General features: G+C 48.4%; 1 protein-coding gene across 4 annotated transcripts in view; it reads right to left on the bottom strand.

Moving 5' to 3' along the window:
* Positions 1–20,603, bottom strand: part of LOC138481375 (oocyte zinc finger protein XlCOF6-like) — a 609,919-nt gene that overhangs the window by 16,022 nt on the left and 573,294 nt on the right. The window contains exon 7 of one of the 4 annotated variants that reach the window (XM_069613501.1): positions 17,125–18,230. The exons of the other annotated variants lie outside the window; for them this stretch is intronic. Within the exon in view, the coding sequence (XP_069469602.1) occupies positions 18,032–18,230 (199 nt within the window). The 3' untranslated portion in view covers positions 17,125–18,031. Of the gene's footprint in view, positions 1–17,124; positions 18,231–20,603 lie in introns of those variants that run through there. 4 annotated transcript variants of the gene reach the window in all.

Raw genomic sequence — 20,603 nt, 5'->3', positions numbered from 1 at the left:
AGGATGGGCTCTCATGAGTTTTTGGGTAACTCACAGTCAACCTTTCCTCCCTCTTGTAAAGGAGGTCTGCTCCAGGTAATAATCTCTTTATTGATAGGGCATAATCCTCCAAGTAAAATCCAGGGTCTGCTCTTATCCATTTGGATCAGGTGTTATCCCTTCTAATCAGTTTATGATTGCAGAGAGAGATCTCCCTATTCCCTGAGTGTTTCCCTTTTTTTTATCTTGGGTTATATTCCCACGCTTTGTCATCATTATGTCACACTTTTTGGATTGGTTAAATCTTTCCACTGGTTTACTTTACAGTAGGACATTCCCAAAGAATACACCCCCCAATCTTAATAGGCTTATCATAATTATATAGATGTGAAAATAAATAAAAGGGGAGATTGTATGTGCCTAATTACTTTTGACTACAAAATCAACTGTATTCCATATTTCATCATAGCAGCATGCCCAATTGATGAAATATAGATGCCTGGGATCCCCCAGCACTCACAAATGGTAATACATGCAGCATGAGTATGTACGATAGTTTTTCATGAAGTTATTAAAACAATTTGGTTTCATATGATAGAGGAACAGGTCAAGGTCATAATGCACTTTTGCATTTGTTTCTAAATCATGTATTTGTGGATGTATATCAAAGAAATTGTTTTAATTGCATGGAGAATATTGAGTCCAATAGCCCATTATATTTCTGCAACAGAGTTCCAGCCTTAGAATTCTGTAACCCTGGAGAAGCCAAGAGGTTTGCTGAGTAAGCTAACTGTTCATGGAGCTCAATCACGCGGTTGCCAATAAAGTTAGCTGGTCCCCGGCCGAGGATTGCAGAAACGAATGCAAGGTGTTGGGAAAGGCATATGGAGCAACCACCATCTGACAGGAGAGAGCTGAGATTGCCCAAGAACGTACTGTTGGCGGGGGAGGCTGAGGCCTGGAGACCTTGCCAGCTGAAGGAGTGGCGGGAGGCCTGCAGAGACAATACTGCTTCTGTGTGTGGCAGATTTGAGGCACAGGAAGGCCTCCCTGGAGTGAACACTATGGGAATGGCAGATCTCGCTGTGGCGGTTGGAGAGGCGGAGAACCGAAGCTGGCAGAGTGCACTCAGGCCCTAGAAGCGGAGGCAGTGGTTGCACCGCCGAGGAAGTCAGAGGAAGAGGCACCAGCAACACGTATGAGGAAGGAGCGCCAGGGTCCTAATACACACAAGGGGGCAGAATAGGCCCAGAGCTGGGCTTGGTAAGTGAGGCCAGTACAGTGTTATCTGAGGAAGTGGTGGACCTCCCTGATCGCAGGTATTGTGACAACCGGCACTGGCCAACGGAGGTGAGTGCAGCAGGCACTGCTGTAGCGCTGTGGACCAGGTGAGGCTGCCTGCAGGAGGGATCACACTCTGCTGTCTTCCAATACAAGAGCACCTTGTACACAGACAGCAGGGCTACTACTGCCGCTGAGTAGACTGCCATTCAGCTGTGGAGAGGAAAGGCACATATCTGGGTAGAACCTGGCACTGCTAGGCGCTGAAGCCTGGAGCCTGGGCCAGAAGAAGGAGTGCATCTCCAGGTGAGAATGGTAAAACGAAGCGGGCAAACAAGTAATTGATTTTACGCAGAGAGCAGGGAGCAGGGGGTGCTGGAAGGCTGCTGCGAAGGATCGATTAGGCCAGTGCTGGTGAGAGAGAAGAAAGGGGCCTGAAATACACACAAAATGACAAGAGGCTCATTAGATGTTCGCTTTTCTAAAAGCATGCAAAAGACGACAGAAGACGTGGTGGTGGCAATGGCCGAAGTGGGATAGGCCAGTAATCCCACAAAGAGCATTAATAATGGAAGGGAACAAACAGATCACAGAAAAAATAGGAGGAGGGGGTTAACAAGTGGGGCAGTGGATGATGCTTAGCACCAAGGTTATGATCAAGAAATGAGGCAACTCCACAAGAAACTATTGGGGGAGAGGAAGATGTAGTGAGAACAGTTAGGGACACATGATGAATATACCCGGGAAGATGAAGTAAAGAGGGAAAAATGTATTGCAACTGGCTGAATGGAAATAGGAGATGTAATGATTGAGGGTACTGTATTTTAAATTAGTTGGTTAATGTTGTGATTTTCTGTTTAATGACTGTTGATTTAATAAAAAATATAAAATAAAAAATGATTTGTGAAACCCTGTGTTCAGCATAATGAGTCAAGCAAATAGTTCTACGTTCCCTTACTGGACACATGGTAGGCTTAATTCCCTTAACTGATGTAGAAGGTGACACTATACATGCAGTAATGTTTCTTTGAAGACTGGCATTAGGAGAACAAAATGTATTTATTAGAATATTCACTTTAAATGGGTGGGGGCACCTCATTAGCTGAGGGATTTTGGGGCAGGTGACAATGTGTTCTGTGCGCCCAATTTGTTTTCATGATTAAAATCAAACAAACTTTATTCACTCCAGATGGTCCAGCCACATCTTCTGGGACTTTTAAACCTCCACCATTTAAACATGGAAGTAGACCTGAAGTGGAGTTTAACTTGTGGTCATGTCATCAAAAAAATAGCAGTCACCAAGCCAATTTAAAATTATTAATGAGCCAACTCATATGATTTTATATGCAGTAAATGTTTATTCACTTTTGTTGTATTGACTGGATGTAAACCATTCTTATCAAATACTTTCCAATGACTTCACTGCTTTTTGTTCAACATATCCTACCCAAAAGACACTTTGTAATTTAAAAGAAAAAGTCCACTTTTAATTTCTTTACGATTAAATACTCACGTGCTCCATTTGGAACACTTTGCCTTTTAACTTATTAAATGAAAGATGGTTTGCTTTCCTGGTTGAACTACAGTCAATATACATTTCAACATTGCAAACAAAGTTTTCTTTTGTGCTTATAAGAATTTCTCACATATTTGTTTTCACGATTAAGTATTAATGTTCTTATCTGCATCTTCTTTTCTTCATGTGTAGCAGGAGTCAGTAATGTAACCTCTTTTTAACAACCAGTATTTTGGGCTTTGAAGAGGTTTTCACCTTACAATTCAATAATGTTCCTGATTATGTGGCAAACTCTGCACCATTTGTCAGACGCTGTCGCTCAGGGAAGCAATTAACTACCTGCATCCCGCAGGTACACCCTTTTCATAGTAGATGGTGAGAGTACAAATCATGAATGAAGCAATGCATTAAGTCCGGAGCCTCTTCACTTTGTTGAGGCAGTCACCACATAACTTAAATGTCTTTCTACAGCATGGCGAAAGGTCCGACAATTGTTGGAGGCGATTTTAATGATGTACTAGATTTTGTATGTGCCAGAACTGGACCAAACAACAGAAATCCTACAACTGCCACCAGACAAATGTTTTGGAACTTGTGGATGTATGGCGCATAGTGCATTCAAGGGAAGCATGCTACTCATTCCACTCAGGACCTAACAGTACATTTCCCACCAGATGATGTTGTCCTTCAGGGATTGATGTGCAAAGTGCGGGACATCTGTTGTCTTCCTAGTGGTGAATCATCTTGGATTGTTAGCTGCTACAATTTACCCTGAGACTCTGGTGTCCTCTGTCAACGGGTCAGAGCAGATTCGATGACTACCACTTTGGGGATTCTGACATCATAGCTGGGATCAATGGGGTAACAACTTACTGCTTTAACACAAATGTTCGGACAGTGTCAAGACAAGCTTTCCCTATGAGGTCTTTAAGACAGGGGCATATCGATTGCCTTGACTGTGAAAATAAGAGAACAGACATATAAGGAGGTGTCCTGAGTGCAAACAATTATTCCAAGACTCAAAGCAGAGTTGTACGTACTTGGGATGAGACTGTAACTAGGAAACTAACTAGATCTCAGGAACAATACAAATCACTCAGTCTGGACAATGCTACAAACCTGTGGCGACTTTGAAGGGAGAGGATGCGAGATCAAGAAGACACTGTTGCACTGCTAGCATTGTTAGCAAGGAAGGAAGAGGTGACAGGCGGGTTGCCGAAATTAGAGATGATACTGGAACAATTAGAAGACAAGGTTTGAACACTGCAGACGTGTTCACCTTAGACTATACAACACTGTATGCCAGTGACAGAACCGGTAATGCACATCATTTTGAAACATTCCTCAGAGAGCACCCAGTCCCACAGTTACATGATCAACATGGGGGCTCATTGGAAGAAGAAGTAATGCATGTGATAATTGTATGCAGTTTCCAAAGGTTATAGACAGTTAGCAGACCAGGACACAAATTGCTCCTAATTGAGTTATGTAAAATCCTGGCAGAGGAGATTAGTGAACATCTTCTTAACATGAATAAGGCCAGCAGATTAGATGGCACTCTCCCCAAAGACTTCAAAGTCGATAAGCCTCCCAACACTTGTGAATAATATGCACCAATCTCGATTCTCAACATTGAAACCAAGGTTTTAGCTAAAACATTGGTGAATCTACTTGCAGAGGTGATCGTTTCATTGGTCAACCCTCATCAATGCGGCTTGATCTCTGGAAGATCCACGCAGATGAACCTGAGCAGAGTTTATAATGCAATGGCACTCTCCCCTTTTCTGCCCGATCTCTCACAGGTGTTGCTGTCACCAGACACCCATGAGGCTGTGGTGCTTTCCCTAACGTTTCTGATCTGGTTCTGGTTTGAAGTGTGAAAAGATACATGGGTTATGATACAGGTGCTTTGCTCTTTGCTCTCCCAACCGGGGATGTCTCCAGTTCTTTATAATCACCCACTTCTTCTTAAGGTATGACCTCAAATGCCCACAGCAGGGTGCTCCTGAGGTTACCTTGATTATCTCGGCCTGTTCCCAAGGAAGGGTGGAACAGCCTTAAGAGTTCTCTTTTGTTCTGTCCCTACTGGTAACTTGAGGGAATCTTCTAGCCTTGCACTCCGTTCCTGTGCAGGTCAATGGAACTTGCATGGTTAACTCGCTTCCATATAGGTTTTTTGCGTTGTGTGGGCTCTGGGATGCAGATGGAGTCCTAAGGGGCTCTTCCCGTAACTTTTCTCAACCTCTGTGCATCAGGGTTCATGAGTCATCATTCTTTGTCTCCCTGCACTTCAATGGAGCCCTCTGCAATAACATCCCCTCGCCACATCTTATCTCTGGTCCTGGGGTCCCTTTGGTTGGGATAACTATTGTATGGTTTGCTCTTTCTATGGGGATTCCTCTACCTCTAAATAGTACTGTGCCACATCACAAATACATACATGGATATACACGGTTGACTCAAAGAAGGAGGTCCTAAAGATATGTGTTTTTGCATTTCAGGAGGTAAAGTGGCTGCTTATCTCACAGATACAGTTTTCTTCTCATTCTACCCCCTTTACCGTGCCTAGTATATTTCCTGTTACATGGGTGCTGCAGATGTTTTAACTTGTTCTTAATATCGTTTACTATCCTATTTTAGGGAGTTCCTTATCGCATGATGGGACTTAAGTAAGACAATGGCCCTCATTAGAAGTGAGCCGGTCCGGGAAAAAGTGCCGGTAGACCTGCCGATAGTTCAGGCCCCTACCAACACAAAAATCACTGAAGCACCAGCAATGTTACCAACGGTGCTGGTGCTTCAGTGTTCCCACTCCCATGGAGTCATATGCAACTCCACTGGAATGGGAACTTACCGTTCCTATACCGCCCGTAATATTCCGGTATTACCGGTATATCAGGCGGTGGAAACGGTAAGCCGGGTTGCCGGTCGGCCCCCGGTACCTATCGGCAACCTCATAATGAGGGCCAATGGATCATTTGGAGTTTTCAGGTGCGGTGATACCGTGCCGGTACTTCCGTTTACTGGCATGTCATCGAACCGGCAGGAGTTTGCCAGCTGGTCGAGTGGCCGCAATTACATCCAGCCAACAGTTGGAGGTCATTCCGCCACCACACCAACAATATTACCAGCACCAGTATTACTAGTGCCGGTAATACTGGCAAATCCCCCAATCGAGTCCATGGAATGGCGATTTACTGCATTTACCAGCACTTGTAATCTGCTGGTAATTCCAGCAGACCAAGTGCTGGTAACGGTGGTACCGGCTGCCGGTATCCTGGCGGTAATACTGCCGGGATATCAGCAACCTTGTAATGAGATGCTAGGGGGTTCTGTTAGTAGTGAAATGAATGTGGGGAAGTGAATGACAAACGGGTTAAAAAAGGAAGGAACAAGTTACTTACCTGTAACTGTTGTTCTCCAGCATGGGTCTGGCATGGATTCACATGCTCATGAATATTCCCCGTCGTCAGGCTGGGAATCCTCGGTAAAGAAAAAACCAGCATCAGTTTCGTTTCTGATCTGTCTTTCGTAGTAGTAACCAATCACTGGTCTCTGCGTCATACTGACCACAGCCAATGACTGCCCTCTACCTAAGCACCGCCTCTGGCAGCCATCTTCAGATTTGGAAGCTCGTGAAGTGGCAGTATGACCAAGTGAAGAGCCGCCGAGGGGTAGGCGGGAGGGTTCGCATGTGAATCCATGCCAGACCCATGCTGGAGAACAACAGTTACAGGTAAGTAACTTGTTCCTTCTCCAGCATGGGGTCTGGCATGGATTCACATGCTCATGAATAAAGAATACATAGCAGTACACACATGCACAACCACGGGAGGTGGCAAAGGCTCAACATTAAGCATAACATCAAACTCAACATTAAGCATCTTAACTCCTCACCAGGCTCACCTCAGGTGAAGAGGTTGCGCAGCACTGCTTGGGCGACCCTGGACTCCTCCCTGGAATCCCGATCGACGCAGTAGAATTTCGTGAAGGTGTGCGTCGACCTCCACGTAGCAGCCCTACATATGTCCAGCAGGGGCACACCAGAAAGGAACGCCGTGGTAGCTGCGATCACTCTGGTGGAATGGGCTCTCGGACGGCCAGGCAGCGGTCGGTTTGCCAACCGATGACAGTACATGATACAGCCGGAGAGCCATCTGGAAATGGAAGCCTTCGAGAGAGCCTTCCCCTGATTGACAGGTCCAAAGTTCACAAAGAGTTGTGACGTCTTCCGAAAACACTTCGTGCGGTCCACGTAGAACTTCAGCGCTCTAGCCACATGCAGCGAGTGCAAAGTCCTCTCAGCCGGCGACGAAGGCGACGGGAAGAACACAGGCAACACCAAGGGTTCGTTGAGATGGAAGTCCGACGGTACCTTGGGCATGAAGGAGGGGTGCGTTCTGAGCACTACCCTCGAGTCGTGAAAAGTCAAGTACGGGGCCTTGCAGGAAAGGGCCTGGATCTCTCCCACCCGTCGTGCGGAGGTGATGGCCACAAGAAACGCTGTTTTCCACGACAGAAACTTCAACGGGGCCGAATCCAGAGGCTCGAACGGAGGTCCCATGAGCTTGGTCAGCACCACGTTGAGCTCCCACGCCGGGGCCGGAGCCTTCACCGGCGGGAACGATCTGAACAGTCCCTTCATGAACTCTTTCACCAGACGATGAGACCACAAGGACGTCCGCCCCGTGGTTCTGGTGTATCGGGAGATCGCAGCAAGATGAATCTTGATGGACGCGTGTGCCAGTCCAGCTTTGGCCAGCGTCAGCAGGTACGGCAGTACCTGGGGAGCCGTAATCCGTAGAGGGTTAATCTTCTGTGCGTGGCACCAGACAGAGAACCTCTTCCATTTGTGTCCGTAGCATTTAAGAGTCGAGGACGCCCTGGCCTTTGCAAGAACCTCTCTGCAGTCGGCCGGTATGTCGTATCCTCCAAACTCTAGCGCTGCAGGAGCCAGGCCTGCAAGTTCAGCGATTTCGGGTCGTGGTGGAGGATGGCACCTCCTTCCCTGGAGAGTAGATCCGCGTCCACCGGCAGCTTGATTGGCGGGGACGTTGACAAGTCCAGAAGGTCCGGGAACCATATCTGCCTCGGCCACGCAGGTGCGACGAGGATCATCCTGCACCGTGACCTCTTGAGCTGGCTGACGAGCCGGATTAGCAGTGGCAAAGGAGGGAACGCGTAGAGGAACAGGCCCTCCCAGGGGAACGAGAAAGCATCGCCCATGCTCCTCGCCTGGGGAAACCTGCTGGCGAACCTCCGGCACTTGGAGTTCGTCGCCGTCGCGAACAGGTCGATCTGGGGTGTGCCCCACCGTCGGAAGAGGCGATCCACTAGATCCTGCCGTAGTTCCCACTCGTGGCACGAGCGCAGCTCCCTGCTGAGTGAGTCGGCGATGGTGTTTTTTATCCCTGCCAGATGAAACGGCACCAGAAACATCCTTTGGGCGACGGCCCAATGCCACAGGTCCTGCGCCTCCTTGGACAGTGCTGGGGACCTGGTTCCGCCCTGTTTCCTGATGTAAAACATGGTGGTGGTGTTGTCGGTGAAGATCCTCACCACCTTGCCCTTGAGGGACGGAAGGAAGGACCTGAGGGCCCAGAACACTGCACGGAGCTCCAGGACGTTGATATGGAGGGACTTCTCCGTCGGGAGCCAAAGGCCTCTCGCGTGCAGATTTTCGGTGTGCGCTCCCCACCCTTCCAGGGAGGCATCCGTGGTCACTGTCTCCTGGTGGTCTGGGGTCTGGAAGTCCATGCCCGCCGTCAGATGCGCGCGGGTGCCCCACCACCGGACCGCTCGGCGGAAACTCTCGTCGAGTGTGATCCTCTCCTCGAAGCCGCCCGTCGTTTGGATCCAGCGCGCGTCCAGAAACTCCTGCAACAGGCGCATCCGGAGCCTGCGCATGGGAATGAGGTAGATGCAAGAAGACATCATTCCGAGGAGGGACTTGATGGACCTCACCTTGGCCGCGTCGGAAGCCAACATCCGCTGTACCTTGCCCAGGATGGACCTGGTCCTTTCCTCCGACGGGGAGGCCAGAAGGGACACTGTGTCGAGCTTCGCTCCCAGAAGCAGTGCGTTTTGCGTGGGTACCAGGTGGGACTTGGCGTAGTTCATGGAGAATCCCAGGTCCGTGAGAAGTTGGACGGTCCTTGCCGTGTGCTCCACGGCGAGCTCCCTCGTCTTGGCTCGGATGAGCCAGTCGTCCAGGTAGGGGTAGACGTGGATCCCCTCGCGGCGCAGCTGCGCCGCCACCGGTGCAAGGCACTTGGTGAATACCCTGGGTGCCGACCGTAGTCCGAAGGGGAGGGCTTTGAACTGGTAGTGACGCCCTTGGACCACAAACCTGAGGAATTTTCGGTGCCCCTTTAGGATGGGAATATGGAAGTAGGCATCCTCCAAATCCAACGACGACAGAAAGTCTCCTTCCTCCAGCTGACCCAGGACATGCTGGAGGGTGACCATCCGGAACTTCTGCGCCTTGATGAATTTGTTCAGACGTCGCAGGTCTAGGATGGGGCGCCATCCTCCCGTCTTCTTCTTCACGAGGAAGTATCTCGAGTAAACTCCGGAGCCCCGAAGCCTCTTTGGGACGAGTTCGATGGCGCCCTTCCTGAGCATCGCCCTTACCTCCAGGAGAAGCTGAGGGACGTGAAGCTCTTTCCTGGCCACGGGGGGGACGCGCGGGCACCTTCTTTTAAACTCGAGCACGTGGCCCCGGGCTAAGGCGTCCAGCACCCAACGGTCGGTGGAGATGGACTCCCACACGCTGACGAAGCTCGCCAGCCGGCCTCCCACCGGGGTGCATCGGTGGGGGCCCGACCCCACGGTCGGTTCAATCCTGTTTCGACGAGGCTTTGCCGCCTTGACCTCCTTGGCGACGACGGCAGGGTCCGCCCGACTTGCCTCGTCCTTTGTAGGCCTCCTGAGACGACGAGCGGGCCGCTTGACGGTAGGAGGAGGAACCGCCGCCGGAACCTTTGGAGGCGCCCTTGCCTCCGCTGCTCCGAAAGGGCGTCCGTCGTTGCTGCAGAACCCCAAGGGCCCGGGCCGTCTCAGTGTCCGCTTTAATGGCCTGAAGGGAATCGTCCACTGTTTTCCCAAACAGGTTGTTCCCATCGAACGGCATGTCCAGGACTCTGGTCTGTACGTCTTGACGAAGTCCGTAGCCTTGAGCCATCCACGCCGCCTAAGGCACACGCCATTGCCCAACTGGCGAAACCCAGTGTCGGCGATGTCTGTCGCAATAGTGATGGCGTGGTCCGACGCCACCTCACCTTCCTGTAGGATCTCCAGGGCATCCGCCCTCTTGTCGTCCGGTAGGAAGTCCAGCAGGGGAGCCCGTTTGTACCATAGCTCCCTGTCATAGCGGGCCACGATAGCCAAGGCGTTGGCCACTTTAATCGTCGTCGCTGCAGACGAGATGACCCTGCGTCCCATAGTGTCCAATTTCTTTCCCTCGCCGTCCGGTGGGGAAGTCGATGTGGAGGCCGCACCCCCCCCCCGCTTTCTTCCTGGCCGCCGCAGAGACGACGGAGTCCGGGGTAGGCTGCGCCCGGAGGGACAGGGGGGCCGCATCCGGGACCCGGTACTTCTTCTCGTACCGGTCTCTTCTAGCTGGCGTAGTGGAAGGGTTCTTGAGGAGGGCGAGGCCCTCATCCCAAATGTCGTCCAGTAGAGGCACCGCGAGGACCGTCTTCCTCTTGGACTCGCGCCGTTGATAAAGGAATCCTTCCTTTTTCTTCTCCTCAGGGCAGAGTTGGAAAAGCTCGGATGCCCTGGCGATCATGGAGTGGAACGAACCAATCTCGTCGGGCGGAGAAGCCCTGGTGGGAGGTGACGACGGTAGATCCTCGTCGTATACCTCGTCGTCCGTACCCGTCGCTACCGTGTCAGTCCCCGTATCATCCCCTCGGGTGGACGGGGAGGAGGGCTGGACGGTGCGCGACGGCTGAAAAGGAGATGGAGGGTGAATCCTTCTTTTCTTGGGCGGGGGAACGCCAGAAGGTCCTGGTTCAGGATCCCCCGACGGGAGAGATTCCTCCGTCGGCAACGGTAGTCTCGTCCTTATCTCTGAGCATAAGGACTGTATAGCCAACAAAATGGCCGCCGAGTTGTCTTGCGGCGCTGGCAGAGGGGAATCCGATGGGCGATCAGGGGCCCCGTCGGCACCCTCGTCACCTGCGTCGGGATCCATCCCGACGGGCCGGTCTTCTTCCACGCCAAGGCCGTGGCTTAAGACCTCGATCAGCTCTTCCTCCGAGGTTGAAGCCGAATCTACGACGACACCCTGCCCCCCCTTTTTCTTCCCCGCCGGGGATTTCACGGGGGTCCTATCGATGGGCACAAAAGAGGATTCCCTCCGAGGTGGCAGGGAGACTCTGAGCCCCGAGGTCGCCACCACTGGTGTAGCCTCCACAGGCTGAGCCAGAGTCGCCGCGACAGTATCGATAGAGGGCTTGGCCGGATGGATTAAGGCCTTCACCACCTTAGGTGCGCTCACCGCCTTATCCTTGAGGGGACGGACACTGCCTCGCTCCCCCTCCGATGGGGCCTTCGAGCTCGACCGGGGCCTCTCCAGGAGCTTTGCTGGGTGCTCGCCCTTCCTCTTACCCGACCCAGAGCGTTGGCTTGTGGTTGAAGGTGCCGGGGAGGGTGCGCCCTGCCTGGCGCCCGTAGAGCCCGACCGTTCGGCGCTCCCGGTGCCAGCGGACTTGCGGTGCTTGGACTTGTGTTGGACCCCCGTCGCCGGGGCGTCCTCAAAGGTCTTAGAAGACCGCTTGGATTTCTTCCTCTTCTTCTCGCCTGACGGGCTCTTTCCTTCCAGCCAGTTGGCGAGACGTTGATGGCGGTCCTTCATCGTCCGCTCCGACATATTGCCGCAAAACGCACAGTCCTTCTCCACGTGCGTCTTGTCCTCATGTAAGCAGTAGAGACAAAAGGAGTGTTCGTCCTCCTTGAAGACGTTCTGCAGCTGGCATCCAGGGCAGACCCTGAACAGCTTTCCGGGCGTCGAGCTTCCCTTCTCCTGGGCCATGTCCGGGCCTGAGAAGCTTCTGGAGTCCTCCAAAGCGTAGCTCGACGAAATCTTCACCCTTGAGGGGCGCAGACGAATCCGACACGGGTCCCCGTTGATCGGATGGAGAGTCGGTGGAGCTTGAGGCTCTTTTGACCGAAAAAACGAAGGTTTTGAGCAAAAAACGTGAAAAAAAGGCACTAACGCTCGAGAGCAATAGCACGAGGATCCCAACACATGAACGTGCGGTAAAAATCTGAAGATGGCTGCCAGAGGCGGTGCTTAGGTAGAGGGCAGTCATTGGCTGTGGTCAGTATGACGCAGAGACCAGTGATTGGTTACTACTACGAAAGACAGATCAGAAACGAAACTGATGCTGGTTTTTTCTTTACCGAGGATTCCCAGCCTGACGACGGGGAATATTCATGAGCATGTGAATCCATGCCAGACCCCATGCTGGAGAAGAGGCCTTACTGTCCTCCTTGATCAAAACAGAATCGGTGGGCCAGATGTTTGAATGGAGGCCAATCCCTTCTCAATGATGGCCAGCAATTAAATACGTGTTTTAACCGGATTTTGATGCGTTACAATTAAAATGCGCCCCTCCGCACCCTTTTCCCAGTGTGTGACTGTTTTTATTTTTCGGAGACAGACAGTTCGGTTCTCGATTAATTCTATAATTAACAACTAATGCATAACCAGCAAATATAAAACGTGCACACACAAATGACAACGCAGCTCAAAATAGTGTGAAACAAACAACAGGTATTTGAATTACTTTTTATCCTCCAGACAGTTACCAGAGTCCCGCACGATGCATAGTAAAAACGAGATTTGGCACAAAACGATACAATATCGTATTAATCAGTGCACATACTTCAAACCTGTAATTAAAGGTTCATAGATTGTGGCCAACGCAAGGAAAAACCTATTTCACAGCAAATACACTCAGTAAGAATGTCCTTCAATCCGTGGGGGACTCGGAAGGGTCAAATAAAAAGTGCGGCCTCACCACATGAGCCCATAGCATTCCAAAATGCATAAAGCAGAGCCTGTAAATCACTCGGAGGCTGCGTAGCAGGGGGGTCAATTAGTTGTACTTCCAGCACAGGATCCAAATAGCCTGCAGTGAACAGGAAATACAAGGTTTAGGGAAGGAAGGCGTCGCGTGATGCTCTCTTTTGAGCCAGCCATGCATTATCCAGTCCACACTCATTTTCAGAGGGGATTTGAGGGTAGGGGTTGGTGGTAGGTGTAACAAGGTCTGCGGTGGGGTTGGTGGCTGCTGCTCATTGCTCAGCCTTGACGTATGGCACAACAACCTGTCTGCTGCTTTTCTTTAGATGGCTGGGTTGTATTTCACCATTAGTAAACAACACTGGCAAGAGTAACCTACAATTCAAGTGACCAGCCATAAGATGGCCCCCAAGAGCCTTGGGCCCAGGGGAGTTGCTAGGTCTGGAAAAGACCAGGGGCTACGCTGATGTTGGTACTGTCGGGACTGGGGGCTAGCTAGTCTTTTGGCTGTAGCTCCTGAGATTCTATCCGGGGCTACAACCAAAAGATCAGGGGCTATAGCCCCCTTAGCCCCCCCCTAGCAACGCCCCTGCTTGGGCCCTTTTCAGATCTAATGAGTGCCATGCCCTTGCAGTGCCCTTTTAAGTCTGTGTTGGGGTGTCATAGCTCCTTGTGCATCGGAGTAGTGTGGCAACCAGTATTTGAATATAAGAATGGGAGCTCACACGGGCTGCTGCAGGGCCGTGCGGCCATCGTCTTATTTTTCTTTCCACTGGACAACCCTCTTGCTTCACTGCGCACAGCATGTTACTACATGCACACGGGACGGGATCAGGGCGTTAACCAATGTAACATACCAATTCTCATAATACCCTGAACACCTCCCCCCCAAAAAAAAAAACAACAATATAACCAAGAACACATTTGTCCTGCTCAGTTAGGTGGTGACCTGGCTTCTTCGGGACCAGTTTCCTCATTCTTTGGCACAGCATTCAGACTTTGGCTCGTGCCACGCGAAGATAAGGAGCTCTGCTCTTCCTGGAGTGCATTTATGGGGTATTTGGTCCCCATTGATTCTCCATTCCCCCTTCCATTGTCTCTTTTAGTTCAGTATCGCGCACATCCTGGGCATGTGTATGTATGTGATGTCCTTCAGTGGAGTGCCTCAGGAGTGTGATCTGTCCCTGGTTACTTGTGAATGCCCATTACTGGGTGTGATAATGGACCCTTTCATGGAAACCACAATCCACAACTTCACTTCAAAGGACATGCTCAGCTTGTGGCAGGGATTCCTGTTACACAACACCCTCTGATCACCCCTATTTAAACTCACTGTCATGGCAACTATCCTTGCCCTCTCTCAAGCGTTAGCCACCTCTTCATTTTGCCTTACTTGCTGGGCATCTACAATGGCAGCAAGCCTTGACCCATGTGATGGAGTTAGCCCTCTAACCCTGCAGCAAGAAATGCGTCTAGATGACACAGGTAACGCCAATTATGCAGGCGAGCCTCTTGATATTCACTTAGGATGTAACACGTGATGTGCTCCCAATATTGTGATGCTGGTCGTTGACACTGTTAAAATAAAGAAATAAAAAAATAGATATATTTGGGAACCACTCCACCGCTGCCTCAGGGGGCCTGGTGGCACCAAGTGCAGATGTATACAGCCTGGCGCTTCATATCACACCCTACACAACCTTCTTCCTTGATATGATATATGGCATTTATAACGCGCGTATATACAAGTGTTTGTAGGTGCCAAATACAAGCCAGCATGGAACGCCTTGGAGAACAACATGTCCAACGCCACCCTAATTTACAGACCCTTTTATGGAAAGATGCAACACTTCGCCAAGCCCATCCTAGCATGCTCTTCGTACAGCTGGGAGAGAGCACACGAGTCGCTGTGAGATGATCCGTACATGCAGATAGATTCTCCCCTGTGGATCAACCATGGCCTCCGGGCTAGCCAACTGCATGCTCCACTGGCGAGAGTGGACAGAAAGAGGAATCAGAACGACCAGAGACATCTGGGACACACAAGCACATCAACGTATGTAATTCACAAAGCTACAAACCAGATTCCCTTTACGGGACCCCCATCAGTGTACATATCTGCAGCTGAAGAGCTGCATACACGCAGGGGTAATAAACTCCAAATTAAGGTTGGCAAGATCCCTCCCGCCCCCCTACCAGCTCTCATATAGAAATGGGGCAGTGACAGACGAAAAATAGCAGCCTGTAATGCAGCAGTGATTAAAGCAGTTTATAAAAAAAAAGGTACAGCAGCAACTCTGAAACATAAATGGGAGACAATATTAGAATGCACATACACAGAGAAATAATGGTGACAATTCCTAGCCCAAGGTCCAGCCAGCCTCAGGGAAGCAAGACTTAAACTCGACCCAATCAAAGTGCTCCACCACTGGTACTGGACCTCAGCCTAACTGTGCAAAATAAAATAGCTGCCTGTTGGAGGTGTTCTAAGACGGAAGTGGACATATCACACATACGATGGTCGTGCTCACAACTACAAAAAATACTAATAGGAGATCATCGTGATGATAAAACACTATCTAAGTGCCTGATAGTTCCGTCGAAACAGATTATCTTAATACACGACTTCTCCAGTCTCTAACAGCTTAATGTGCATGAAAAAGATGTCTTGGCTGCATCCTGATAACAGGGAAACAATGCATCCTAAGGCACTGTTGACAGCCGAGGCTAACCCACACTGGAGGAATGGTCACAAGAAATAGCCAACGTCGCATCTTACGAACCACTGTGCTACTGCCTCAATGACACAGAATCAATGTTTTCAAAACACTGGTGCCATTTCCTTGACCTAAAATAAAAAAGCTGAGTGATACTCACCATCCACCCTGACCAGCAGATACACATACATTTCCATAGCAAATCAACTGCCCCAATACACACAACATATAGAGTTCCTTAGTGTTCAGTAGTGTGACCTGTCCTGTTCAACATATACCATCAAACCACCTTGTGATGTTTGGTCTACTTAGAGACTAGCTTCCATAATTGAGGCATGGAGAAACAGTTCTATTTTTTAAATCTCAGTAAGTCCATGTTGAGGCTCAGATACCCTCAATGGCCACCACTCAGCCTTAAACACCAACGCAGGTAAACAGTGGTAAAATTGAGACCCGCTGGATGGCTCAAAGTCAATCACTACAAGCTCTCACCCACGTACACACCAGTAAATCTGCAAGTTACCTTCACTGAATCCCAGAAATATGTTCCTTTGATGGTACAGGACTACATGCTTTAGACACTGCTTCACAGTGGCAATAAAACGTAACCCCTAAATACCCTCCATCACAAAACCTGGAAGAAAAGAGAACCAAATGAACCCACAGAACCATTGTGACATAAGACTTTGAAGAAACTGAACAACTTCCTGAGAGAACAAGAGAGTCACACTAAGGAGAAAAATTATTTTGACAATAAATGACTGCAACAAATTCTTCTACCTTATCAAACCTTAAAATGAATCTACAGGCAACAAAAATAGAGCAGTCTTGATCCCTTCAAAATGACACTCCAATCCTCAGGAAACTCCAATTCTCAAAATGGATACACAAAGCAAATTTAAAACTGTTGTTACGATTCAAAAGGATGTATGTAAGGTTACTCCCCAATTAACCCCAATTACCCACAAGGAGAAATACACACTTTCTGTCCCATCAATTACCCTTAGTCCACCGTTCCAGCACAAAGTTATAAACCCAACATACAGAAGGGAAATAGTGGAGGGTGGGGTCAAGCAATCCTGACAGAAAGGCCTAGAATATGGAAGGCCCTATCAATTGTCATCTCAGCAGAACATGACCGCACCAAATTCGGGTAAGTCCGAAGAATACTTCTCTTTGCAAGGCATATATGATTTTCTGCAATTCGAACCTTAGATACCATTACTTAAATACCTATGGATTTAAGTGCTGTGCACATGTACATGATACAACCATACAAACTACAAACAAAATGTTGCTAAAGCTTGAGAAAAAATAAATTTAGAAGGAAGTTAAGACATAATTCCTCAGAAATAAAATATTATATCCCAAACGGTCCTGGGATCAATTGTTTGTTCAGGACAAACTCAGACTTTTTTTTTTAAGGTGGTTATTTTGTGGCATTTACTGCATTCCTGAAAGACTATTGGATACTCAGTCCAGCGCATGGATACACATGAAGCTTGGTAAAGGGGAATCTGACCTGTGGGGCTCAATCTAAAGAACCCCCTTTTGTTTGTGCTCTCACATACCATACAACTTCAAAGGATGCAGTATGCGTTTAGGTGTTTTATTGTAAACCTTTACATACTCAATTGTCTTTGATATACTAAGAACCTTTCAATAGCGTTTTAACCTGATCAAAAAACATATAATACAATTTGCTTCTATGAACTAAAATCTAACATGTTCCTGATAAATCAATGTTACTTGAAAGGAGAATAAACATGATTTGGAGAACAAACGATATGCCTTGTATTACTTTATATTATATTAATCTTTCACATGATTTGCACATTGTATATGCCATGTAATGGTAACAAGACGTCCCTAAAGAGCGTCTGAAAATGTAAATAACATAATAAGGTCACCACTGACATTGCATTTGACATACATTTCTCATAAATCTAAGCATAGATTACAGGTTCCCGGGATCCAGCTGTCTTCAATATCCCAAGTCTAAATTGATATTGAACAACAAGATTGTGTTCACCTGGAAGAGCCTGTACAACTTTTTGTTCATCACTTCAGAGGTAAACTATACATTTCCAACTTCAAGTCGATGTGTGGTTTCAGCACAGGATAAGACTCAATGTCGGCTTCAGATTAATTTGCTGTTTGTCGCTACTGTAGACGATGCTTTCCTGATCCATAGTCCGTTAGTTAACTGAATGCTCACGATGTCCATCCATAATACTTTACATTGTCTGCAGTTTGGAAGGTGCATGGTAAGGCCAATCGTTTTCAGAGGCTGGTGGGCAGTTTTGTGAGAAGTTCTCTGAAGAAAGTGGGCATAGATTATTTTCTTACTGGCCCACATGATCATTCTAGGAGCGATAAAATACCATTGTAGTCACCGATTCAAAGGCTGTAATGGTAGCAATGGCTACAGACAAACAAAGGTGGTCAACACAGCGCGCCATAATTGATATCAGACGGGTAATTAGTCCAAGCATGAGGGGCTTAATTGCCTGTTGAAAATGCCTTATTGTCAGTGGTGGGCTCCTGGCTCGGCGATGAGCTTTCCGCAGAAAGGTGATAATTCCTAATATGCTTCTGTAGCAGTTGCTTGTCAGGTGAGGAATAGCGACAATACTCACAATTGAATGCTTCTCCCGTGTGATGTCGGCGCACATGAAGATCAAGACTCTTTTTCTGAATGCTGCAATAACAGTGATAGGAAGTTTGCTATAGGAAATGTTTGTACAGAAGAGGTGTGTAAATAAAGTTTAGCGACTTATGAAAAGTGTCTTCAGGTTTGCAGAGAAGGCAGTAAATTGCCCGTCAACCTGCCCCTTTAATGCCCTGTCAATGCAAATATTCTATCATGATCATTGATAAACTGAAACCTTTAAAATGTATTGCACCGAAATGAAGCAGGACAGAGTTTCATCTACGTTTTCAATCAAATTTTAAAAACAAACAAAAACATAGGAAATGGAAGACCAAACAGGGTCCTCGCATAACATGTTTCTGTTATGAAGTAATGGGGCATGTTGGCAGCCAGACACTTGAGCAAATGCAATCATTAAGACCTGTTTGCACTGAAAAAAACAGAACACATCACAAAAATCATTGCCTTTAGCAGCAATTAAGAACCACAAGCTCACAGAAAACGTAAACACTAAAAAATAACATAAATATACCTTCAGCCAAATTCTATTAATAAATTTACCCTGTGACAAACCAATGCTGTTGTTTTTTGAGTTCTTGAGAATGGATCATACTATTGTAATTGTAATTATTTGTAAAGCACTTTTACACAGGTGAAGTGCTTCAAAGTGGGAAGGGAACAAGGGAATACAGTCGACATTCTTAGGCCTTGAAGTTTCCAAATGATGTAATAAAAATAACTAGCATACTAGGCCAGAGGCATTTCTACTAGTGCAAGTGCAAGACAGGAAGGAATGAGAAAAGGGGGTGGGAGGTTGGGAAAAGAGTATGCAATCAAACTATCGTACTATGCCTAACGACTTGTTGGATACTGCAAGTGCATGACAGAGTGGGGAGAGAAGGGGGTGGGGGAGGAGAAACAGAACAATAAACTACCGAACTAGGCCTGGCTACATTCAGATTAATTGGTGGTTGGTCATCATTAATGCACCTATGTACAAGTATTTCATGCACAACCAAGCTAGGGAGGGGAGACAGAAGGAGGACAGGACAGACAATCTTGCTAGGCCTAGTACAAGGTTGTGCAAGTGCTCAGTCAGGAAGTGCGAGCGGGGGGTACAAGTGCACACAGTCCAGCAGGGGCCTGGGTTAAGTGCATGATGGTTGCCCCTCTCGTGGAACCTATTCCGAGTGCAGTAGTGCCAAGCAGAGTGCAGAGGCTCGGAGGCTAGTGCAGGACTGGCGGGGGAGCCTGGGACCTGTGAGGCTCTGGAGGTGCACCAGGCGACCAGTCAGCAAACTGAACAAGTTGGGGAGGAGAAAGAAGGAGGGAGGCAGGAGAGAGGAGAAAGGAGGTTAGCAGGGCAGAGGGAGAGAGAAAGAGGTAGAGAAGTGGAAGGTCTTGAAGTGTTTCCAGAACTTAAGGAGGTCCGGCTCAAGACGGAGAGAGGCAGGAAGACTGTTCCAGAGGGAGGCACATGCAGAGGATAAGGATCTATCCCCAAATCTCTGTTTGGAAAAGCGGCTCACCAGCAGAGAGTTGGAGGAGGCCGAGCAGAGGGCTCTAGAAGGAGAGTATTTAGGAAGAGAGCGTTGTAGATAGTACGGGCCCTGACCCCATAAAGCCTTGTGGACTATGCAGAGGGACTTGAACTTGATCCTTGCAGCCACCGGGAGTCAGTGGAGGGATATTAGCACTGGAAAGATGTGGTCCCTGGGCTTGAGGCCAAGGATAAGTCTTGCGGTTCTGTTCTGGATAAGTTGAAGAGGTTAGAGGGTAGAAGTAGGAAGATTGAGAAAGAGAGTGTTGCAGTAGTCCAGTCTGGAGAGAACCAGGGCCCTGGAGACATTGAGCCTCTGGGAGAAGGTATGAAAAAGTAGAATATCTCTAAGGAGGTGCCTCTAGTAGTGGGACTTTTTGGAGATGTCCGAGATGTGAGAAGAGAAGGAAAGAGTAGAGTCGAAGATGAACTCTTATCACCAATCTAAACCACTGACCCAGCGCCTGTGTGACCAAGGTTCTAACCAACTGTTAGATCCAAAGGAAGGTCACACAATGTGTTAGTGACAAAATACGACATTATTTTGTATGCTCTGTATGCTCCCTGCACTCATCTTTAAAAAATGCTTAAGATGCCCCAATAACAGAGCTGCTAAAAAAATGAGACTTTTCATGGTTCAATGACTATGGCAATGGAAGACGCCCTATGGCCACCCACACCAAAACCAAAAGCCTTGCCTTCTGCAAAACAAAATCCTCTTTCTAAATCCTGCATGTTCTCCATTCTCTAGTGAGTTCCTTGAAGTGGTTCAGTTGGCAGAGCTGCACTATGTACATATCTCATAAATTAATTCATCAAGATATTGTAATCGCTTCAGTCATATGTCAATTAAAGATACAGGAAATGATGCACAAATGGGT

The sequence above is a fragment of the Ambystoma mexicanum genome, chromosome 5p, assembly GCF_040938575.1.
Source record: "Ambystoma mexicanum isolate Mex_15411 chromosome 5p, UKY_AmexF1_1, whole genome shotgun sequence".
NCBI lineage: Eukaryota > Metazoa > Chordata > Amphibia > Caudata > Ambystomatidae > Ambystoma > Ambystoma mexicanum.
The sequence above is the reverse complement of the archived record's forward strand: the minus strand, read 5'-3'. Positions and strand labels throughout refer to the sequence as shown.